General features: G+C 38.6%; 2 protein-coding genes across 13 annotated transcripts in view; one reads left to right on the forward strand and one right to left on the reverse strand.

Moving 5' to 3' along the window:
• Positions 1-23,294, forward strand: part of cux1a (cut like homeobox 1a) — a 134,810-nt gene extending 111,516 nt beyond the window's left edge. For 7 of the 12 annotated variants that reach the window (XM_039676623.2, XM_089126137.1, XM_089126136.1 and 4 more), the window contains 7 exons: positions 355-687; positions 933-1,092; positions 8,679-8,957; positions 9,651-9,671; positions 11,621-11,809; positions 16,770-17,061; positions 18,490-23,294. In XM_039676623.2, coding sequence (XP_039532557.2) covers positions 355-687; positions 933-1,092; positions 8,679-8,957; positions 9,651-9,671; positions 11,621-11,809; positions 16,770-17,061; positions 18,490-18,934 — 1,719 coding nt within the window. In that variant the 3' untranslated portion in view covers positions 18,935-23,294. The remainder of the gene's footprint in view (positions 1-354; positions 688-932; positions 1,093-8,678; positions 8,958-9,650; positions 9,672-11,620; positions 11,810-16,769; positions 17,062-18,489) is intronic. The other 5 variants (XM_089126135.1, XM_039676627.2, XM_039676628.2 and 2 more) reach the window with 2 other exon arrangements.
• A 369-nt stretch (positions 23,295-23,663) lies between these two features.
• On the reverse strand, positions 23,664-25,512 carry dnajc30a (DnaJ heat shock protein family (Hsp40) member C30a). The gene has a single exon (XM_039676630.2). The coding sequence runs from the start codon at positions 25,294-25,296 to the stop codon at positions 24,301-24,303; it is 996 nt and encodes a 331-aa protein (XP_039532564.2). The 5' UTR covers positions 25,297-25,512; the 3' UTR covers positions 23,664-24,300.
• Between the last annotated feature and the right edge of the window lie 350 nt (positions 25,513-25,862).

Below are 25,862 nucleotides of genomic sequence, written 5' to 3' on the forward strand. Positions count from 1 at the left end.
GTGTTTATTTCAATTAACAAAAACAATTTTAATCGCTTATTTTAGTTGTATATTGTCAATAAGTTGAATATATATCTATGCATCATTAGAGTAAAATAGAATACAATAAAATAATTGTGATTAATGTCATGATTTCAGAGCAGTCTTTAGAGAGCAGAATATAGAAACTGAAAAAATAATATTAATGTCAAATTCTGTGTGTGTAATCTATGCCGAAAATCTATATTGCACACAGGGATTTACTACTTCATCCATAAGTTGTGAATTTACTTGATATTATTCCAGTCAGATTAATACCGTTTGCAGTCCCCTCATATGGCTAACCCCAACTCTGTCACTGTTTGCCCCCACCAGAAGCTCCCTCGGCTGGGCAGCACCGCGCCCGTGGCTCCTGCTTCCTCCTTGGATTACTGGAAGGACTGGCCCAGCTCAGAGTCTCCGTACTCACAAAGTTCAGAGCTTAGTCTGCAGATGCCCAGCGGCAGCGAGACCCCTCAGAGCAGCCCACTGCCTTCCTCCTCGCCTTTACTGTCCCTCCCCAAAGTCGCCAAACCCGTGGTGCCCCCGCTCACCCCCGAGCAGTACGAGTACTACATGTACCAGGAAGTGGACACTGTCGATCTCACACAGCAAGTCAAAGACAAACTAGCCAAGAATGGCATCTGCCAGCGGATCTTTGGCGAGAAGGTCAGTGCTTTTCACATCAGATACGCTTCCATCGATTACCCATCCGTCGTTCTGCTGAGAAATGAGTTGAGCGCTTGTGTGTCGGTTTCTTTTTTTATACTCCATGCAAATGTATCACTTTGAAATACCAGCTGCATCTTTCTTCTTATTGCATCATAAAATATCTTCATATTAGTTTCAGGGCTGTTTTTCTCTGAATCTCATGTACCGTATCCCCTGTGTGTGTGTCTGTGTGCGGGTTGCAGGTGCTGGGCCTCTCTCAGGGGAGCGTGAGCGACATGCTCTCTCGGCCGAAGCACTGGAGCAAGCTGACGCAGAAAGGAAGAGAGCCGTTTATACGCATGCAGTTATGGCTGAATGGCGAGCTGGGCCAGGCACTGATGCCAATGCCCGGACAGACACAAGGTAACATCCAGAAACTGTTTACTCATGTGCACAGAGGAACTCTTTCTACAAAGCATCATAGGAGAAATTACAATCAAACGCTCTGTGGCAAAATTTCCGGGTTCTTGAGGCACTGCAAAAAAAAAAGCTGTTTTCAATTTGGAGCTTTATTCAAATTTACCTGAAAATGACCAAAAAGTTGAGGAGTGGATCAGGACAGACTTTGTCCTGATTTATGATAGTTTAAAATTAAAGGAGTAGTTCACTTTAAAAAAAAAAACTTTTGCTGATAATTTGCTCACCCCCATGTCATCCAAGATGTCCACGTCTTTCTTTCTTCAGTCGAAAAGAAATTAAGGTTTTTGATGAAAACATTCCAGGATTTGTTTTTCCATTTAATGGACTTCAATGGGAACCAAACGGTTCAAGGTCCAAAAGAGAGTTTCAGTGCAGCTGTAGAGGCCTTTAAACGATTCCAGACGATGAATAAGGGTCTTATCTAGCGAAACGATCGCTCATTAAAAAAAAAAAAAATTACGTTTTATAAGCTCAAATGCTCACCTTGCTCTGTTCTGCGATGCGCATTTGTGACTCTCCTGTTCGAACTCATTTATCAAAATGAACAAATCTTTTTTTGAGTCATTTGGTTCATTCAATGAATGAAATGAACGAGTTGAAAAGTTTCGTTCATTTTGATGAATGAGTTCTGTATCACAGTACAGAACACAGTGACCATTTAAGCTTATAAACTTAAACTTTGTTTTTTTTTTCCTAAAAGAGCGATCGTTTCTCTTGATAAGACCCTTATTCATCGTCTGGAATCGTTTAAAGCCCTTTGAACAGTTTGCAGTTTGCACTGAAACTGTCTTTTGGACCTTGAACCGTTTGGTTCCCATTGAAGTCCATTATATGGAGAAAAATCCTGGAATGTTTTCATCAAAAAACCTTAATTTCTTTTCGACTGAAGAAAGAAAGACGTGGACATCTTGGATGACATGGGGGCGAGTAAATTATCAGCAAAAGTTTTTTTAAAAGTGAACTACTCCTTTAAACGAATTAGTAAAATATTATCAAATAAAATAAAATTATTTTGATCGCATTTTTGATCATTTTTTATCTTTAATATAACTTATTGTGGTAAAATGTGTCATGTGTAAAAAAATTACACATTGATTTTTTTATTTTTTTTTATTTATTTGATCAGGGACAATGCACAAAAAATCATTAATCTAAGAAAGAAGAGATGACATGTGCCAGGTTATAGCAAAAAAATGCTAGTTTCCGCCTGCAGTCCCTGGACAGGTTGATGGTATACTTACAAAAATTAAAAATTATATACAGAATTCTAATACACAAATTATATACAGAATTATAATAAAAATTATATACAGAATTATAATACAGAATTATAGTAATGATGCATCCTTCATCCATTTACTTATTTATGTGGCAAATTTCTCATGCTTCAGAAGTGTTGCATCACAAGTGTTACACGTCTGGAAATAGTTTAAACTGATTTTGCCCTCATTTTGTGAAGTGATGATGTCACTTAGGTAATAACTTAAACACACACTATTTCATGCACTGCAGATCAGTGGTAGCAGAGAACCCGGAAGTTCTTGTGCGACTTCTTGTGTGACCTCAGTGTAGTTTCATCTATACAAAAAAAACATGCACAGTGGCTCAAGACGGATGTGAAAGAGCTTCTCGTTCTGATGTGGCTTTGGTTTCTTGGTTTCACTACTCGCATCCTGAGCAGTCATCAAAGCCACCATTCATTCGGCTTTCTTATCGTTTGGCATGGGCGTTTGAGAAAGCAAAACTCTCCCTCCTATCACTTTTTCGCCAATCACATCCTCTTCTCCTTGCCAAAATTAGATTACTCTAAAACACAGTATCTAGCTCAGGAAGAAAAGCAAAGTCTCTCATGTTTGACGCTACAAAACACCTTTTTGTCTTGACGTATATCTTGTTTGATTTCAGAAGTTTCATTCTGACTTAAACGGACGGCTTATAATATCTCTCTGTTTAATACAGGGCACTCTGAGAAGCAGTAAAAGAACAGAAAGAAAAACATTATTTCCTGAAAATGCTAATGGCTGCATTCCTTCAACGGTTTGACTAATACTGGTTTTAGCCAGGCTTGAATAAATAACCGAGGGCAAACCAAATCTCAGTGTATTTCTTCACTAGTTTAGCCAGCTGTACCTCATTCGGCCCTACGGTGGGAGAATTTAAATAACTCGTGACTAAACGGATGCAGGATCATACTGTTGATGACCCACTTTTAGTGTGCGATCGTTACGCTAGGATAACAGCATTCTGTTGATCGATTTCAGATGTTTATCAAAGCGCCACGTAATCATTAACACTTATGTTTAGGGGCTCGTTCAATCCCTAATCCTTAGCATCACACTTTTGTGCGTTATTCTTCCCCGCATTGACCTGAATGATAAAGCTATCATACTTACAGTTGTGAAAATCTACTTATTATTTTGCAGTTCAAGGCCCTTTTAAAACCCGTCATGCCGTTTATTAGCAGTCATCAATTTTTATACTTCCATTGACCTGAATTTCAAGGAAAGGCATTGGGGGGTTGGGTTAAATCGCTGCAGCGTGGATGGGGAGGGGGTCTGTCTCATAGGGGCCATCCAGAAAAGGCCCCCTGGGCTCTCTCAAGGGCCTCCTTCAGCTGTTGTAATCAATTAGCCCATCAGTGCTGGAATATATGATAATTACCCGCCTCTCCTCCTCTGTGACTGGCTGCCGAACGCACCATCATGCTCCGGTGGCTGATTAATATGCAAATAATCAGCCGATGGAATGATAAATTGGAGTCAAGCTGTGCGTGTGAGTGCGAGGCCGATTATGATGAATAGCACTCGCTCGCTGTCCTACTTAAAGAAGCTTTTCTCTGTCATTTTTACCACAAATTAAGCCGAGTAATATGTACATTACAGCAATGAGTTCAGCAAGAGGTGAGGAAATGAACAACTTAAACAGAATTGTAAATATCAGACCATCTTCTTGTTTAATCCAACCTGGGGAGAATTGAAAGGAGAATTTAATAATTCCCTTATTATGAAATATTTACATTTCATTACATTACATTACATTGGAAATGTAAGAAATCTTGTATGCTCTGCTCACCAAGGCTGCATTTATTTAATCAGACATACGGTAAAATCAGTAATAATATGAAATATTACAATTTAAAATAACTTTATATTTTAGTATATTTTAAAATATAAGTTATTGTTATAGAAAAGCTGGTTTATTAACATTATAAATGACTTTACTGTCACTTTTGATCAATTTAAAGACAATTCGAATACAAATATCAATTTCTTAGGCAAATTTCTGATTATATATTTTGTATACACTTATATGTTTTGGTTTTTAACCACTTTAAACAATATTATTTATTGTGCTGATGTGGTTTTCACATTTACCTGCCGGGAAACATCACGTACAGGAAGTAAAACATGATCGGTTGTTTTATATTTATTTTATACTTATCAAAAACTCCCTTCCTCTCGTAAATTAAATATTAAATTATATTTTTTTCACTTTTTTTTTTTATGAACCCTATTAACCTTGGCATAAGGATATGTGTTTACACATACATTCATCCGGTGACGTGCCAGCGTGGATAGTTGGGGCAAAAGTGTGTTTAAATGAACTGGCCAGGCTTGACCGATTTGCCAGATAATCTGAACAGCAGGCACCATAATGGCCCGAGCTTTAGAGAGGGTCTGTAATGGGTTTCTTTCTTCCAGCTGCCCTGTTCTGTGCCTCACAGCTTTCAGCGCGGAGCACTTAGCACTGAGCTAATGCACCTCAGCCAAAAGAAAAAAGAAAAAAAAACTGCAAATGGTGGCAGGACACAGGAAAGAGCCTGAATGTGGATTTTAAAACGGGACGTTTTTGATTGATTTAGGTCAAGTGATTGACACAGTATATGCTGGTTTATAGAAAGAGATGAGTGTTATTGCTTAAAAATAGAGGACTACTTCACCCGGAAATGAATCTTTGTCATCATTTACTCACCCTTATGTCGTTCCAAACCAGCATGACTTTCTTTCATCCACTGTAACTGCACAGAAAACCCCAAAAAAATAAAATTTATTTGTTTTGTGCTGACTTTGCCAAAGAAAGAAAGTCATACAGCTTGGTAATGACACTGTGGCGAGGAAATAATCATTTACACGTTTTGGCTGAACTATCCTTTTCAGATTAGCCGTGTGGGAAAATTAAAAAAAGCAAACATTAAAGGTTAAAAAAAGACTATGTAGATGTGGTTGCAACACCACACACGGTCCTGTTCGCTTTCTGTTGTCCTCTAGCAAGCGTCCTGTATATTGCCTGTCCTTACTGACCCTCATTAGGACGACACACTCAACCAGGCTAAAACAAGCTCTCCTCCAGGGTGTGTGTGTGTGTATGCGTATGCAAAGGTGTGTGTGTGTGCGAGCGAGTTGAAGAGCACTACATGACCCCTCATCAGTCTCTCCAGATCCGCTCTTCTGAATGTCAGTTCGTCCTTGCGATCGTCCAATCAGAACCCATATAAGATTAGACCGCGCTGCAGTTTGAGCATGTCGATGAGATCGGATGTTTTCGGGCCCGTTCGGGTTTAAACCTGTTGTGCGGCAATCTCATCATGCATCAAAATTAGGGCCGGACAGATGTAGGCTTTCCGCTTATTCCAGCTCAGCGTGTGTGTGTGTGTGGCTGCATTAACCAGCTGTGTGTCCAGATGCGGTCGCCCCTCCCGTCCCCTTTATCACACGCATACGCACTGGTTACTTGCAGCATGTCACAGGAACATCCTGTCATTCCTGCTCGTGTCCCTAAAACACCACCTAGCTCCCTCGTTCCCCTCCCACACACACACACACACACACACACAGACCATGCCGCCAGTCAAACTGTCACCAGGCTGTGTGTGGTCTTGCTGCAGATCTGATATGACTGCCTGCTCCCTGCCTTGAGCGCCCTGCTCTCTGCTTGCCGTGTCCCCCAGCTCGGCAGGCGGCTAATCCAAACTGACGCTCCCTCCCGATGCTCTCTTCACCACCAGCACTGCACTGCACTGCCACAGCAAACCAATCAGAGTCCAGCTCAAAGGGCTAGAGGAAGATGGGAAATGAAAGGGAAGAGCATGAGAGAGCGTGTTAGGTGCTTGATGTCTACGTATTAAAGGAACTATTCACCCGAAATGAAAATGCGCTCATTATTTACTCGTTTTACACACATGGATGTCTTTCACACAAAATAAAGGAAAGCGTTTGTTTGCTGATGAAATCGTATTTTTCGAGATGTTCACGGTACTTTAGATATCACTCCGATCACACAATTTGTTGTGTGTGAAATATATTCATTATTATTCAGGCTAATTCATTGTTGATATTAGTTAATATAATGTAACAGGGCTCCAGAGTCCAGACTAACTTTTCCACTGGTTGAACAGCATTTGATTTGGTCGCATATTTTCTTTTTTTCTGGGATGTCGTGGGATTAATCAATGCATGCTGATGAATAGTGGTTTTAATGGACCATAGCTTGCAAAGGCTTTCTGTGTTGCAGCATAAATACCTGTAATATATTAATTATCATTGCCAAATTTCAGGATTTTCATGGATTTTGGACAGTAATTTTAATCTGTAATTTTTAGCTTTTTACATTTGAATTATATCCTATCCATCCATCCATCCATCCATCCATCCATCCATGCATCATCCATCCGTCCGTCCATTCATCCATCCATCATCCATCCGTCCATCATCCATCCGTCCATCATCCATCCGTTCATCCATCATCCATCCATCAATCCATCCATCCATCCATCCATCCGCTTTCTATCATCTTTCTATCTTTTAAAAATCATTAAACATTCAAATGCATGCATTACATTTTAAAAGATTAGAGTATTATAATAAGCTAATACAGATTTTTCGTTATCAAAGTTTATAATTGTAACAAAAATCCGAAATCTCACACTCCTTACCTTCTGCATTTTATAATGATTTCCTTTTCCTCAGTCGAGCGATTTCTCTCATCTAACCGCTGAAAAGACGTAGGAAGGGGCACGCTGTTTCGTGAGACGTTTTCATTTTTATATGCCTTAATTTGTGAATTCGTAATTGGCGCGTTTCACCATCAGTGTGCAATGCGTGTGACGTCTATGTTCGTCAATAAATAAACTGCACGTGTCTTGCGGAAGAACACTGTAGCCAGAGCTACTTCTCTCCATTAATGTCTATGGCGAGTAGGGTTGGGTATCGAGAATCGAGTATCGATTGGAATCGGGACTAACTTTTAGTTTTTCCCGGAATCGTTCAAAAGTTAAAATTTCGATTCCTAGTTTCGATATTCACAGTCCGCCGAGCGGAAGAAGAAACCGCTGAACAACACCAACGAAGAAGCGTCTACCGGAAGTGTTGGCATAACCGCGCGAGTCGAACATGAGTAGCTTACGTCGGCGGTCCAAAGTGTGGCTTCACTTTTCTAAAAATAACGAAATCTCGGCAAAATGCAAAATTTGTGACAAAAGGGAGTATTTTTACAGAAGGATTATTTCCTTCAGAAAGGCCGTTGGTTAGCAAGGTTAGCTAAACTTTTTTGACCCTGCCTCTTAAAAGAATCGGAATCGAGAATCGTTAGGAACCGGAATTGAAACAAGGAATCGGAATCAGAATCGTTCAAATTCAAACGATACCCAACCCTAATGGCGAGTCACGCAGGCACCTCCACTTAAAAACACTTATTATAGGCATACCATAGTGATTCAGGATAAGTCAAAAACACAGTTTGGATTCATGATGTAGCCTACTCGTTCATAGAGTCCACTCGCACAAATGTGACCATATCAAATTTTAACTGGTCGCAGTCTGGAACCCTGTTAATGTAACCCTTTTTATTCAAAAGTATACATATAAAAAAATAAAGATGCATAAGTTTGGTACAAAAATTAGATTTTTTTTTTTGTTCGTTGTTGTTTTGACTTCTATTTTCACCAAGGCTGCATTTATTTGATCAAACATTAGACAAAGCTAATTTGGTGCTCAAGAATCATCTTTATTGATATCAATTATTATCAAAACAGTTGTGCTGCTTAATACGATGTGGAATCCTTTGATGGATATAATGTTAAAAAAACAAGTTTTGATCAATTTAACGTGTCCTTGCTAAACATAAATTATTAATTTGTTATCCCAAGCATGTGGTGTATTTTCGGCCTCGCGGCTTGGAGATGCTTCAATAAAATATATTTTTTCTGTTTCATGAAAGTTTCATTGTTGGAAGAGCTAACTCGGCATGAACATATTAAGTCTCAGAACACCAAACACGTTTAACTCCCTTCCTCCTTAATTTATTTGTCTCATTATGCTTGAAGAGAAGCTGTGTCTGGGCATGACATGATGCATCTGTCACTGTCCATCACTTCCTGTTGCTGAGCTGGAGGACCTTGGTTGGGGTTACGGTTTCATTGGCTACTCACTCCATATTTAGACAGATCTTCATTCAGGCCTTCTGTCGATAAATAATGCCCAGCCAACGGACGAGGTCACGAGGTCTTAATTCGGTTCCTCTCGTTTCCATAGAGATTACTCCGAAGACCTCAGCCAGCTGCAGTCCTGCCCCAGAATCCCCTCTGAGTTCAGCTGAGGAGTCGGTAAAAAGCCAGCAGGAGGAGCAGATGTGCCAAGCGTCCATCCAGGAGCCCAGTGAAACGTCCGAGTCTCAGCCTGGCACGCCTCTACCGTTACCTCTGCCGGGACACGGGGGTCTTAGCATACAAGAGATGGTGGCAATGTCACCCGAGCTGGACACCTACGCCATCACTAAGAAAGTAAAAGAAGTTCTCACAGATAACAACCTTGGTGAGTGTGTTCAATAAACCCAATGGTGGCCAGTGCACCCCAGTGAACAAAATGTGAATTAGCTCTAATCTACTCGTAATTTATAGCTAGTTAAACTACAGACATTCTGCGTTCTGAGAAAGTAATCCTACAATATCGTGGTTGACTAGTTGAGAGTATTTTTTTGTAGCTGTTTTTTTTTTTTGTTCATTTTATCATATAATTTACACATATATATATATGAAGAGTTCAGATGCAAGAGCCTCTAAGTGCCATTTGAAATTTTCTTCTAGAATGATCATTTTTATCAAGCTTGTATATTTAAGTTCAGTGATTTCACTTAAATGGCAATGATGATTACCTATTAATTGTTATTTAAGTGAAATCACTGAACTTAAATATACAGTTTTGATAAAAATCATCATTAAAGAAGAAAATTTCAAATGGCATTTAGAGGCTCTTGCATTGCAATTATAAAATATATTTATTAGAACTTTTTAAGTACTTTAATGTAAAAATATTTTTAAATGTTTATAAAAATTAACATTAACAAACATTAAATTAACAACACAATCAATGTATAAGTATACATAAAACAAGACAATACTAAAACAAATCAACAACAATCATTGCATTTAAAATTTGAACAGCATTGGACACAAAAGGTAACTGAAAAACTTTCTTCATTGCATGTGGTCTCCCTGATGGCAACAGGTGAAACTCACCATGAAGAGGGTGAGACACATCCCCTACTATCACTAAAGCCTTTTGCTTGATTATACATTTTATGATGTTTCTGTGTCTTGCCAAATATCTTACTGGCTTCATTTACAATCTCGGACAGCATGACCCTATTTTTGACACCATTTCAAGTGATTTAACATCCTGATGAAATACAACCTTTGTTGAGGTTTGTTGCGAATACTGTCGGTATTCTCTATCAAACTAAATTGAGCATCTATGGATTGGCGGATTCACAACAGCTTTGGCACTAGCGCTGTGAAACGATTAATCACGATTAATCGCATCCAAAATAAGTTTGTGTGTACATAATATATGTGTGTGTATAATTATTTTGGATATGCGTGTGTATTTATATATACAAAATAATTATACACTACACGCACATATATTACGTAAACACAAACTTTTATTTTGGATGCGATTAATCGTGATTAATCGTTTCACAGCCCTATTTGGCACCTATCCATGCTCTGCTGCCATGCGTCATCATCAGTGTGTCGCGTTCTCATTGCTGGAATATGGAAGATTTCATGCGGGAGGGAAAGTGGTCCTTGCCTGTTCAAGTGGAAAAGTTTGACGTTTTTTAGATATCGATCACCGAAAAACACACTAAATCACACTAAATCAAATGGAAAAAAAATCTTATTTTTTTTTAATAACACTTTTTAATTTTATTTAGTTTATTATATTTTACTTATATTTTATTATAATAGGCTACTTGCATTTATATATTATACTTATGTTTTATTTATAACACTTGTATTTATTTTTAATATATTATACTTTTTAAAAATGCATTTATTCTACCAATACTTCCGGAACCAATGCGCACCAATAAATAGTATCTTAACAAGCTATAATTGGTGGTTTTCGTTTACAAATAAGGTGCCACACATATTTTTTATTTTTCGTCCATGATTTAGATTTGTCTGAAGCATTCAGCATCCGTTTGATAGATACAGTGCATCATGTTTTTGTCCTGTAATAATGGCTCTCCACATGAGAGGACAGGTGGAGGACAGGTTGGCCCTGCTTTAGCTCTTAATGGCCGTCCACTCCGACTGTCCCTGCCGCCGTAATTAATGAGAGGTCGAGTGAGAACGCCACACTGGACACAGCTACTTTCTCCTTCACGGTTTAACTCGCATCAACCGTTGTCCTTTTGTTCAAACGAGAATTGACCAAAAACACCAGTACTTTTTTGTGACCTTTGTGTTTACACTTTCTTCTTTTATAGTCATGTGATCACACACACACACAATATAACAAAGGAAAGTACGGATATATCGCACAGCGTGATACTGTGACAGTCTCTTTCATCTCGCAGATTCTCATTTCCCGACGCGATGTTTGTCTCGGGAGCAGCAAAGATTTGTTGTGCTCTGTAGTGGTATTGACCTGTATAAAGTGCAAAATGTAAAGACAGCTGTGTTGATGCGAGTCTACGGGGAGAGTGAGAGAAGTAATCTTCTGGGATCTCAGGCTTTTGTTTTACTCTAGGGAACATTTCCTTTTTGAACATAGACGGATCGCAGTTATTGTCGAGAGGATTCGGGTGCCTTTTATTTAGGTTAAGGAAAAAAACGTTGAAAGCGCCCGTTTGAAAGTGCCTTGCCTTAAAGGTGGAGGTTAAAAGCGAAATCAGCAGGGTTTGTTTGATCAAACTTTGATGCCATATTAGTACGAGTAAATACAGTTTGTTTTTTTTAATAGTTATATTGGCCCAGAATAAATGATATTACAGTGGCCTCATTTCAACACAAGTTAAACTGTACGAATGTCTTCCGTTATATAACAAAATGTCAAATAGCTCAAAATACATTAAGTAAAGCATTACACGAAATCGCCGGTTTGTTAACGATAAAACAAATTGTTATTTGGACACTTTCAGGTTGTGGACGTGAAGGTTTCTTGACGGCTATGATCGTCTGTGTTTACAGGCCAGCGTCTGTTTGGAGAGAGCATTCTGGGTTTGACGCAGGGCTCTGTGTCTGATCTGCTGGCCCGGCCCAAGCCCTGGCATAAGCTCAGCCTGAAGGGGCGAGAGCCGTTTGTACGCATGCAGCTGTGGCTGAGCGACCCGCGCAACGTGGAGAAACTCATGGACATGAAGCGGATGGAAAAGAAAGGTAACCTCTCCTCTAAAGGCATCTGGTGCGATCTGGCCGTCACCAGCAAAGACCTGTTTGCAATTATCTGTGTTTTTATTTCAGTGTTTATTAAAGTGCTTCACAGTTTGTTCAGTGTCGGTTTAGTTGGCAGGTCTTTTCAGAACGTTTGCAAGACTTGTGTCTGGTGTGGGATTTTATTCGTCTTTTCTTGTTTATCGCTTCTGGTGCCCAATCCGGGCCTGTTCCATATGAAGAGAAAGCGGCTCGGGGACAGAAAAAGGGTCCTTAACACTTTTCATTTTTGAAAGAACTGCTCAATCTGGCTACATTGATGCAAAAACAAAACTGACTTTTTGTTATTCTGAAAAATTACTTCAGCCACTTTAAAATCTCAAATAATGTGATTTTTTTTTTTTTGTTTATTAAAAATGGGATATGTGAAATGATTGATGTGTTATTTTCAAGTTGCTTCTGGCCGTTACAGCATTTTATGGTAGATTAAAGAAGCAGGATTACGCTACCGTTCAAAAAGTAATTTGGTGTTCAAATTATTATTATTATCAATGTTGAAAACAGTTGTGCTGCTTAATATTTTGTGGAAATCGTGATACATTTTTCAAGATTATTTTATGAATAGAAAGTTCAAAACAACAGCATTAATTTGAAATAGGAAATTAATCATTATAAATGTCTTTACTGACACTTTTGATCAAAATAATATAACATATAAAAAATAATTTAAAATAGAAAATACAGTAGCAGGACATTTTACACTTACAATTTAACTTTGTGACGTCTATAAACAATTACATTGAATAGACATGATAATTTTTTTTATTTATTAAAAATGGGATATGTGAAATGATTGATGTGTTATTTTCAAGTTGCTTCTGGTCGTTACAGCAATTTATGGTAGATTAAAGAAGCTAGATTACGCTACCGTTCAAAAAGTACGATTTATTTTAATTTGTTACTTTTAAATAGAAGTGGACCAAGTACACAACTACCTTACTTGAGTAAAAGTGCAGATACTACTTGTCAAATATTACTCCGTTACAAGTAAAAGTTGTAAAGTAAAAGTACAGAAGTACTTGATTTTTTAAAAGTACTAAAAAGTACAAAGTAAATGTCAATGCATTGTTATATTATTGTTGCATTATTACAGGACCTTATGCCTCTTAAGCAACCAGTGAATACATTGAGCAGTTTGTAGTTTTGTAGTGTGGAGCTTCAAGAATGTCACAAAACCTATAGAAATTAAACAACTGAATATATAAAAAAGACGGCCATAATCATCTTCATTTTTTTATCTAACACTCCTACCACCCCACCAAAAGAAGTACACATCTATGTGTATCCAATCATGCTCGTTTAAATCAAATGGTCTGTAAATACAAAAATATACAACCATAACTGTATAACTGCACAACAGCAATACTACTTTAACAAACAGCACAACATAAACACTTATTTGCCATAAAAACAAAACTTTCAAAACATTACTTGTGACAACAACGATACAGTCTCTCACAGATCACTAGTAAAGAGAAATCGTACTAAATCGTCAAACTTCCCGACACGTGACCCTACAGAAGTGATCACTGATTGGCTGTCTGTCAGCCGCAAAAAACAAAACAAAAAACAATCACGGAAAAAATCATGCCATGACTAACATCAAGGACTTTGACAGAAATGTAGTGGAGTAAAAAGTACGAGATTTGTCTTTCAAATGTGGGGAAGTTAAAGTAACAAGTTTCCAGAAAAAAATCATACTCAAGTAAAGTACAAGTGTAGTACTCAAGTAAATGTACTTCTTTACTGTCCACCTCTGCTTTTAAATAAGTCTCTTATGCTCATCACGGCTGCATTTACTTAATGAAAAAAAAAACACTAAAAACAGTAATATGATGAAATATTACTACAAACTTTTTAAATATATTAAAGAAAATAATTTATTCCTACGATGGCAAAGCTGAATTTTCAGCATCATTACTCCAGTCTTCAGTGTCACATGATCCTTCATGAATCATTCCAACATGCCTTTTTGGTGCACAAGAAACATTTCACATTATTAAAAATAGTATTCTTTAAGGAACAGGAAGTTGAAAAGAACAGCATTTATTTTACATTTGATTAATTTAATGAATTCTTGCTTGTTAGTGTAAATGAGTTTATTACATTTGTAACATGTTCGAAGCTACGAGCAAAACTAGTAAATGAAGACTTGTTCTTATTAGGGATGGGCAACGATTAATCGCATCTAAAATAAAAGTTTGTGTTAAAGTGATATATGTGTGTGTGGTGTGTATAATTATTTTGTATATATAAATACACACACATGCACGTATATATTTAAGAAATATTTGCATGTATATACTTTATATATATTTTAATATTATATATAAATATAAATATTTGATATATTAAGAACACATTTTTCTTAAATATATACATGCATGTGTTAGTATTTATATACTTTGTATATACACATATATCATGTTAACACAAACTTTTATTTTGGATGCGATTAATCGCGATTATCGCGACATATCTTTCCAATTACAGACAAAAAAGCCCAGCATCTGTGTATTTTACGCTGTAAAACAATATTTTCAAGATTTGTTATCACAACATTTTTTTTCTTTTGTCAAATCAACTTAAATAATTTATTTAGTTGAGATAACTTATTTTGCGTTTCTGATGATTCAATTAATCTCCTTCATTAAAATTTTAAGGCAACCAGCTTACTTACTTTTTTAAGTTAAACCAACAATATTTTTTGACAGTGTAGAAGGCCAGCCCCCTTGGTCATGTGTCCATATTTCCATTCAGCACCTGCTAATTATCGGCAAGCGTGCGTATGTGTTCATCCACTATTGATTCCGGCAGGCGCAGGAGTTGCAGAAAACAATCTTTAAGCTGCCTCTCGTCAGCGCGCCTCACTTTAATGTGAAGAGATGCGCGAGATGCCCGGAGATGAGCCGGTCAGGCAGAGGGAGGCCTGATGGGCTGTTTGATTGCTCTTTTTTTCCCTCTTTAATGGCCCAGATGTGTCCTCTGGCTGCCGAATAGGCCGCACATGCTCGGTGAGGCCGCTCGTCGCTCCGCTGTCTGGATTGATGAGGGTGGGAGATGTCAGTTCCATGATCGGCTGTGACAGGCTGACGGCTCTGTGGGGCCGGCTTACTTAAAGTCCACTGCACCCAGCGCCGGGCCCGCACGCCTGCAAGCTTGCAGCAGGCCAAGTGAACATTCCTGGAGTCATTAGGCCTGTTTAACACTCCTCTCGGGCTAAAAGTGACATTACTGGTGCTCCCTGGGTGACGATGACGATGATGGTTTTGTTATGAGTCAGGCTTTGCGGTGCGTGTGCGCGGAGCGGGCGAAACTCGGGGGGACCTCCTCATTAGAGTGAAACTGGCTCCACCATTTACCCCTAAAGCCCACTGTGTGCTTGCCAGGGACAGAAAGCAACAGCTTTGCTGTCGTGTTCTTTCTATCTGTTTTTGTCTCTCTCTCACTCCAACTCGCGGTCTTTTGCTCCAGCTTTACAGAAAAGAGTATGAGTTTGACCTCGACGCTGGCTAGAGGCACAAAGCAAATTAGCCTTGCTTGGCCCTTGTTCTGAGAGTTTTAGCTACCAGCGCAATCTTTTAGCATTGCTGTTGCCAAAGGCTCCTCTACTACAGACACTGAAACGCAGTGGAAATTACAGATTTCACGCACAGCTGTGTGGTTAGCGGTACAGGGATATTGATGTGCTTGATGTCTGTTCATTAGAAAAAGAAAAGAAAGACATGCTGGTTAAACAGTGTTATTGTTACTGTAAATTGTTTGAAGGAGAAGGAGTGATTGGTGTTTTGAGAACATTTGCTTAGGCTATCATGAACGGCGTATTTCAGATTTCTACTTGCTGGCAATAACACTTTTAATCTGTAATGTGAAATACTATTACGATTTAAAATATATACAAAGTTCTGTCATGAAACTCTAGATGGCGCAGGCTGGTAGGTCCTAATCAGATCATTATCTAATAGGGCACAGCTGATTGGTTCCTGCTCCATCAGTAGCCAATGAGCTCGCTGCTCAACCTTTGAAGCCTTAGAAGCATCATGACTCTGATCTTTAGTGTCACATGATCCTTTAGAAATGATTCTAATATGCTAATTTGGTGTTCAAATTATTATTATTATCAATGTTGAAAAAAGTTAATATTTTGTGGAAATCGTGATACATTTTCAAGATACATTTTTCTTTTTATGAATAGAAAGTTCAAAACAACCGCATTAATTTGAAATAGTAAATTAAATGCGTCATTATAAATGTCTTTACTGTCACTTTTGATCAAAATAATATAATGTATAAAACTTTTTTTTAGAATAGAAAATACAGCAGCTGGATATTTTACACTTACAATTTAACTTTGTGATGTCTATAAACAATTACATTGAATAGACATGATGCGCTGCAAAACATTACTGATTTATCATTTTCATAAACTTTAACTGACTCTCACAAATCTACGTTTTTAGATTACTTTATTTAAATTAGCATAATTTGCTAAAAAGCTTTAAAAAAAAACAAATTTCAAAAAACAAATGCAAAACTTAATGAAAGCATAGTTCTCTTTATTGTTAAGCCGCGATGAATCTACTTTTTGTTGGGGAAGTTTTTATGTATTCATTTATAGTTATTTTTGCAATGCTGGTGGAATAATGGTGAAATCAAATGTCTGAGCCAAATTCACAAAGACCTTGATGCAATAATAATAATATTTGTAATCAGAGACTGCCCCCTACTGACTAGAGAGAAATACAGCATTCAAATATTGTATAATCTATAATTTAATCTACAGCATCTAACACACTGTAACCACCATAGTTTTTAAAGTATGGACTAATCAATATTAGGCAATCTTGAATATTTCCTCTTCAAAGAAATCATGTGATGTGCATTTGTTTATGTGTGTGTTTTCCAGCCTACATGAAGAGGCGCCACAGCTCCATTGGTGAGAGTCATTCGCTGGACAGTGGTCTGTCAGGAAGTGACCTCATTCAGTGCGCCAGCCCCCAACACCTCTCCCAGCAGCAGCAGCAGCCCCAGCAGCCCCATCTCAAGAAACCCCGTGTGGTTCTGGCTCCAGAAGAGAAGGAAGCTCTGAAGAGAGCCTACCAGCAGAAGCCTTACCCCTCCCCTAAAACCATCGAGGAGTTGGCGAGCCAGCTCAACCTCAAAACCAGCACAGTCATCAACTGGTTCCACAACTACAGGTATGGTGGCACTTAAGGCCGGTTCACACACCAAAAATGATTACTGAAATAACTAGGGCTGCTCGATTTGAGATGATTCTCACTGCACGGAGATCTAGATCCAACTCCTCCCACCTTACATACACCTAAACCTACCCAACTCCGCCCCCTGATCCCTAAACCCACCCCTAATGTTGGTTTATTTATTATTACCATATGTTACTTGTATTTATATTGTTTAAGTTAATAATGTGTCCAGTTTGGCCCTGTAAATAAAGGGGTATTATTATTTGACAAAGCATGTGCGGTTTCATTTTCTTGAGGACCGTTTCAAGTAGAGCCAGACCGATATTATCGGCCGATATTAGGCATTTTCCATAATATCGGTATCGGCAGTTATAATGGCAGATAAATGAATATTTCAAAAATAAAATAAAAACGGACGAAACATGCTTCAATCATCTCTCCTTGGCCTGTTATATTGAAAATGTATGTTTTACAATTTGCAGTATGATGTTATCTATTTCTAATTTATGGCTCATCATAGACTAGCTAACCACAAAGCTAGCTAATGCAACTATCATCAGTGGAAAACCGCTAACGTTACATTAATGAGCTTGGAAACCACAATGAACTTTTTCTGCCTAAATAAAGTAATGATTACTGTATTTATAACTAGCTATCTCTAGTTACAGTCCCTGCATTGTAAAATGTAAGTTATGCTTGCGAGGAGTGAACATTTAGACATAGAGAAAAAAGTATCAAACGTAAAAGTTAGCTTTTCTTTTACACGTGTGTGCAATCCAACGGCGCCAAGTGTGCGTTGCAGACTGTTTCTACACATTATAATATAAATAACCGTTCTGTAATGGATTTAGAGTCGCTAAATAGTAGGTTTTAGAAGGCAGGCAGAAACTGATGATTGAAAATGGTGTGATGTAGCTTGATGGAAAGAATTTAAAAAGGGATAAGCAAGCTGGCATTGTAATTATAAGGTAGCTTATAAGGTAATGTAGGGACTAATTGTTAATTTATTTATCAGAACTCTAATATATTTTGATGTTCCTCTGTTCTGTTGTGACAATAAAAGAAACAAGTTTCTTTTTAAAATGCTTTATCATATTATTTTAGTTAAAACTCATAAATAACTACAAATAACTATGTTAGGGAAATCTGTTAATGTTTTGTTGCGCGTTTCTGGAAAAAAAATAATAAAAATAAAAATATCGGCCGATATATCGGATTTTAAAACCCAAAAATATTTCGGTATCGGCCTTCAAAACCCTTTATCGGTCGGGCTCTAGTTTCAAGAACCGTTTAAGCACCGGTACCGTTTAAAAAATAGAGATTAGGGACTGGTATCGGATAAAACCCAACGATACCCAACCCTATTCTTCTGTGTCGTTATACCCCAACTTTATGCCAGTATTCTTGTTCTTGTTTTCGCAGGTCCCGTATCCGGCGAGAGCTCTTTATAGAAGAGATCCAGGCAGCGGCTGGCGAAGGCGGGTCCCCCTCGGCGCGGGCCGGGAAGTCTGGGGGCGAGGGAGACAACAGCTGCGACGGCACTGAGTCCGACAGCACAGCGGAGGGCCGACCGAGTGGCTCAGAGGAGCGCAAGCGCCTCCTGGAGAGCCCCGGCCTCAGCCACAGAGACGAAGAGGGCGAGGGCGAGTTCGCCAGCGCTTCGGGCACCAGCAGACCACGGGGAGGTCTCATAGACAGCCTGTTCGGCATTCCCGAGTCCGTATCTGTTCCCACTGCCGCCGCGACCCCCTGCCGAAACCCAAAGGACAGCAGTCTGCGCAAGAAGAAAGCAGCCAACCTCAACAACATCATCCACAGGCTGGAGAAAGCGGCGAACCGCGACGAGCCTCACGAATGGGAGTTCTGAGCCACCGCCGTGTTGTCGTCGTTTTATTCTCACTTTGTCCCTCACTGAGCTAACCTGGCCAAGCCTGGTGCACACACACCACCGGTTAACCCAAAGGTTTTCAAATCGCTGTTTAGAAGTGGGCTATCAGAGACAAGGAAACGAGTTTTTAGTCTGTTTATTTTGTGAAGCACTTAACAGCCCTGCTGGCCACAGGGCTGTATGACACCATTGGGTTATGGTGAAGACACAAAACTTAAAAGCACAGGAGAGGGAGCGTTCCCCACGAAATATTCTCTCAAGACTGGCGACAGTCACAAAAAAACAAACAAACACACTATGATATCACAGTGTCTCTATTTCTAATAGAGACGTTCTCACCAACAAGCTGAATAACTGTTACAATAATTTATCAGTTCTCAAGACTCTTGGGAGTTTCCTCTTTTGTATCGTGTAAGCTTCGGCCGTCAGCAGAGACTAGTTCGAACCGGTTTCAAACCAAAAGTCAAGCATTTAAAAGCAAGTGTTGGCTGAAGGAACACGGGTGCACCGTCCCACCTGCCTCTCCCTCCCTACCCCAGAGGAGGCCATCCAATGGCTATGCAACTCTAGTACGCAATGGATTCCAGCGTAATGGAACCCGCATTATTTTCACACTTCGGAAGCTTCTCCGACGCGAGAAGAAAATCCTTTTTATAGCAATTAAGTTGCCACCGAGAGATTGCACAGTCAGTTGACTCTAAACAGCACTCCTTTTGATTTTACACGCCAACGGCCTAAAAGAGAGAAAGAAAAAAAAATCACGCGAACGGAAAATAATCGTCGAAAATAAGAATCCATGTATCATGCAAAAATTCATACTGTTGTTGTAAGGTCGACGCAAATGGGAGATGGGAGAAATTTCGTAACTTGATAGCTAAGTGTCAATTTTTATCGTTATTTAGGTCTCTCGTAAGGGTAGCGCTCGTTTTTATTTTTTTTTTCCATAGCTTTAATCGCCTCCGCGACTTGCGTTTTGAAGCTCGCAGAGGTCTTGTTTAATAATGAACGTCCTTTTAGGCCAAAACAAAGACAGATAGTGAAGAAGAAAAAAAAGGATTTGTACAGTACTTTGAGTAAATATTCCTGACAAGATATTTTTTAAAGAGAATGAACAAGCCTGATTTTTATCCTCTTATAAAAGAACCATACATCAGAGACCTCTAACCAAGTTGGGCGGTTTGTGCCCATAGAATTACAATTCTAATCCAATATCTATGGTGTTCTAAATTCTAATTCTATGGTGTGGCCGTGGGCCACTGCACTGTATGGGCTGGTCCTCAGCACCAGGGTACCGGACGCTGAGTATGCGGGCTCTCGTGCAAACTCGAAACTTCAGGTTTTTCACCAGCTTCTCCATTCGCTGTTCACACACGCATCTGTCCTCCAAGACAACTGGAAAAACACCTCGCAAAATGGACTTTTTCATACTGTATATGACGGAGGACTCGGACACATCTTCATAAAAAAGAGGAAAATGTGTCGATTGTGAACGAAAAGCTCTTTTAACGTTAGGAACCTGAGGTGAATCGCTACACGTGCGCATCAGCGAGGACTCTGCACCTCTGTAGAAACGTTCTTTCTCTCCTGAAACACCTTTCAAAACCTGCTCACTTTTCACCTCCGGCCCTTGTGTCATTGTATGCAGTTGATTTTGTGAACGAAAGCACAGAACGGTGGTGCCACGCGCTTGTCTGTGTGCAAACCTTGAGTGTGAGATTGTTTGTGTGTGTGTGTGTGTGTGATTGTCGACAAGAGCGATCTATATTTGTATATTACTACTACTACTCGCCACAGGCCTGTGGAAGCAAACACCTCCTCACGTCCCTAAGCTATTTAGCAGTCCTGCAGCATATCACATAGTACATTTAAGTTCTTTTTATTTACACGCATAAACTAATGGTAGATATTTTTTTTTGTTTGTTGGTGTGGTTTGCTTATTTATAGATGCTGTCTTTTACATATTGATGTCTTATATTGTTATACGTGTTCTTTTTTTTTGTAATGGAAGGGACTATAAAAGGTCAGGTTACATATTTTTCGACTAATAGACTGCCGGCAGTATTGGATTACATTTAAATGATGTACTTTTGATACATGTCTATTGATTAATTCTGAAGATTATCATTTTTTTTTTCATATATTTTACTCTGTTTAGTGAGCTGGATGAACAGTTACTACGTTGACAAAGGAAGCAGAATTATATGTATTGCATTAATGATTTTAATTAGTACGCATTTTAGATGTTTTAACGATTTTAAAAAATGACAATTCAAGATGAATTGCATTTGGCTGTATTCACTCTACAAAGGCAAAACGGTTGATGCTCTTGAATTAAGTTTTCAGGTAATTAATTAACCTGCGAACGATCTGAGATTACGTTTGTTATCGCAATCAAGCTTAGTTGCTACTTTGAGCCAGTGAACAACTGGTAGTTAACGTCACTGAAAATAGCTGTTGCTTTGAGCTGCACCTTGAGGAATTGGTCTTTTAGTTTGTTGGTTTTTTTAAAGTAGGAATGAAATTCATTTGATGTCGTTCGGTTGCGTAAAAAATTACGCCGATTAATCTGGGAGAACAACGTCGGTTTAAAAACTACCTTTGGCCTTTTTTATATGTGCCAATGAATGATTCAAAATCAAATTAGTCTCTTTAAGACCTAACGAAAGCACAGAGAGATACTTCATGAACCAATGTTTTTATCAGAATATACGAATACGTCGAAGCCCGTGACTGTTTATCAAACTTTCTCTCCACATCAAACATTGGAGTGCCTTCACTGAAAACTGTTCGCTAACGTTACTAGAATCGCGTCGTCTTCATTCCAAATAAGTGATTGGAAATATCGTGTGTCAGATACCACCTTTTAGCAATTTTCGCCAGCAAGTTCAATAATAGGGTCTCATCTAGTCTCAGGTCATAATATTCTGTACTTTTAGGGGTGTCTGTGTTGTTTTATCTGAGAGAAAACAGCTGTCCCAGGATTCAGGCTTGGTTATGGAAAAAAAAAAACGTTTTTACAATGGCAATTTCAATCGGTTAACTCCACATTTATTTGTCCCAAAATGTCGTTTTAATCATTTCTAGGCATTCATTAGATGTTTTATTTTATTTTGTTATTGTGTTGTTGTATTTTAACGGTAAGTTTCCCCCCGCGCTGGAGGAAGTTCACAGATGGATTTGGCATGTGGAAACTCTTAAATGATTTGTAGAATATACTGTAGTGTGGACCAAATTGTCAAAACAGACAAATCAACTTGTAAAGACTCTTTTCCGATCATAAACATGTGATTTCAATTGAAGAAAGAAAAAAAAAACACACGCATTTAGGAGCACATTCAGATCTGGTCTGCATTAAGGACTTTTATTATGTCTGCCACGTTCTCACTGACTGAACCGTAACCGTACTGTTGATATCATGGCATGAAACACTTAGAATAACACTTAGAAGTTTCCAGACGACTCTCAATGCAAGATGTCCAGCACTTTTTCTCTGCTTTTTTGCTAATATTTTTCTATGGAAAGTATTGCAGATGACTAAACACATCAACATACGACTGCACAGACAGCACGTTTATATGATTTCTTTAAATAAAAAAGACAAAAAAAGAAAAAAGAAAAGCAACAAAAAAAAAAAGATCATCATTATTGATATTACATTGGTAGTCACAAGTAGCATTAATGTAGATATTCGTCCGTAGCATAGTTCGCTAGTGGTGTCATAATTGTTACCTCGTTTATTCCCTCACACTTGCATCACTTCCTGAGACAGTATGTTCTTTCTTCACCTGAGACAGTATGGTCTGAACAGCCACAATTTGTTTCATTGTATCCCAGATGGAGATTTTCTCTCTCTCTCTCTTTGTTTTTTTTAAAGTTGTGTAATTGTGTTACATGTGAGGCGAGCACGACGATTATACATCTGTCTCAGCGAGAGCAACAATTTAACCTAGTTATCATGACTCATTTCGACCAACAATCTATGGAAATGGGATGTCTTGATGATCACGACATCAGATCTCTCTCTTTTTCTCTTTCTCTCGGTTGTTGCTCTGTATGCTGTAATATGGGTAATATGAAGCCTTGTAATGAAATATGACAGGCAGCTCCCACCAACACAAGCTGGTATCCTATAGATTCTCCTTAGGTCTCTCAAAGCTCAGGTAGAACCTCGGTTTAGCACAGTCCTTTTGTCCATTAGTTTGTTGGTGACACTTTCCCTCTTACACCTGCTAACGACAGTTGTATGGTTTATTTTTCTATGTGTCATGGTTTTGAACCACAAGATGGAGCTGAATCCTCCATTTTACCTGAATAAAACTCTTCCACTTTGTTCTCTTGATATGTATTTAGTTCGGTTGGTTTTTTTCCTTTGTGTATCATCATGTAGTCTTGTATTCTGTTCCCAGCGCTGTTCTAATCCAAAATGAAAAAAAGCAATATCACTGTTTGAAATTCATTATATTATTATTATTCCTTATAACCACCATAGGTGTATTAACTGAAGTAAATATCTTTTGTACAAACACATTATCACTGTACTCTGCATTTTTTGAGTATTTCTGATGTCAGAAATTTTAAACCCATGTTCCAGCAGCCCAATCTACATGTCTAAATGTTTTATGCCTACAACAGTTATATAATATGCACATGTGTATCTAATATGGGGATGTGTCTTTAAGCACTCAGATGAAACTACAACACAAAAGTCTCAAAAATAAACATTTACTAGAAACACCACACTTCCATACAATCAATGACCGAAGACAGTTGCTGAAATATTTTTGAATAATTTATTTTTTTCTCTTTCTACACCCACAGATAGCAAAATATTCCTTCATCTTTAAATAACCAGAAGGCTTACTTAAATTGCATTGTTGTAATTTTAGCATCCCAATGTGAGATTGAACAGTTTGCATTAGCAGTCGACGTCCTTAACAATTAGCCAACTCCAGAACTTTCCATCATTCTTCCAAGTGATTTAGTTACACTTTTAATTGTCACGTCACAGACGTGTATTTGAATACAATACTTGACAGTTATTGTGAAGTGAAGCCAGACATGTACATTTTTTACCAAGGACACTTGTGCAAAATAAAGTACAAGTGTTTATTAATCCTTAGACTTTGAATACAGTTTAATATGAGATAGAGCACAATATAGCTACAATGGCACAATTATCATATCATATGTGGATATTTTAGTGGATATCTTGCCATAATATTAACTTTGAGGGGGTTGTTGCAACTGTCCGTATGTTAAAAAAAAAAAAAAAAGTAAATATATAAGAACCATATATTTGTGAGGTGGCTGTTAAAATTTGTGAGATATGCTTCAAGTATCCTGTATCACTTGCTAGACTTTAGGCTAATTAAGATTGCCATTGCCATAGCCAGCATAACCCCCACTGTGATCTCCTTCAACCTGCCCAGTTTCACATCTTCTAAGTGCTCCTTCTTCTTCCTGAGCATCTCTTCTCTGCGCTGCCGGAGCTGCTTCTCTCTCTGAAGTTGTTCTCCATAGTGTGATCTGATGAAGGTATCAAAGTCGTAGATGTTTTGCTGGGTGGCTCCAAGAGAGGGGGAGTGCCGGGCTCTGGTCTGCTGTCCTGATGCTGGACTCTCTCGACCAGTGGGTTTACTGGATCCCAGCAGGTCAGCTTGACTTAGGATCCCTCGATTGTATTTCCTCCTCAGAGATTTATTACCCAGGACGTGGTACGCCTCACTGATCTGAGAGAAGATGAACGTGGCCTCCTCGCTGCCTGCATTCTTGTCCGGGTGATATATAAAGGACTGTTTATAGTAAGCAGTCTTGATTTGAGCTTGCGTGGCTGTTGGAGAGACTCCCAAAACATCATAATAACCAGACTTTGATTTGTATAGTGGCCCAGCTCGACTGCCGTTATTTTGCGAGGCACTGTAAGCTCTGGTGAAATACACAAACTGAGAATTTACAATTCCACAGAGAGTCTTTTTATGAAGTTTTCCATGTGCACCCCAACTCGAGCTCTTCCAGGACGGCACGTGCACTGACTTCAATCCATGACAGGCATTCCGTTTACTAATATTTCCAGAGCAGAGGTTAAACAGTACTTTCATGCTGTGTGTATCTCCACTATCACCCGTGAAGTGGGTAAAGAGTCTGTTTACATTCTCTTCTGCAGTCTCCAGAACTACCGGGCTGGCTTCACACAGTCCTTTAACAGCGCGAAAACGGTCATTCACACACAGAGTTAAAGCTGCCTGTGAGACGGGTTTATAGTCTTTACCCAAAAGCGGGAGATTATGCCGTTTTAAACGCTTGTAAGCTTCTCTCCCGAACCGGTGTCTGACCTCCGCCATTGCGCAGAGATCACCTAAAACAAGTCATTTTGTTTCCGTGAACGGCAAAGTGACCAATTAGATTTGCCCTTCTTTTCAGGTTGAGTACAATTTGGCCAATGCCGTGCGAGAATACTATTTCCATGAAAGAGATTGGTGAAGCGTTTAGGTTGTGTTACATCACAAGACTAGGATTTGGGTCATTCCTACAATTCATTTTTTTTAAACGAAACATAGTTTTTGTTATTTATTCATTTATATTCATTCATAAATTATTTATTTATTCATTACATAGTACAGGTCAAAGTATCGCGAAATAAAGTACAGTAACTCAGTGGGAAAATTATTCTTAGAAGTTCTTAGTAAATTATTACTTCAAAAATGAATCACTAAAATATGTTTTTAGATAATGTAACCATAGGCATTTAATTGTAATGAAAAAAACTGTTATTTCAGCTCTGTGGGCACTAGAGAATGACCGGCGAATAACAATATATCAAATTAAATGGGCAAAATTTAAAAGGCCCTAATAAAATTCTATTACGTGGAAATTTAGCATTATAAATGTTATTAAATGTATTGGGGAC

This window comes from Pimephales promelas, chromosome 23 (assembly GCF_988280905.1).
Source record: "Pimephales promelas chromosome 23, fPimPro1.hap1.1, whole genome shotgun sequence".
NCBI classification, from domain to species: domain Eukaryota; kingdom Metazoa; phylum Chordata; class Actinopteri; order Cypriniformes; family Leuciscidae; genus Pimephales; species Pimephales promelas.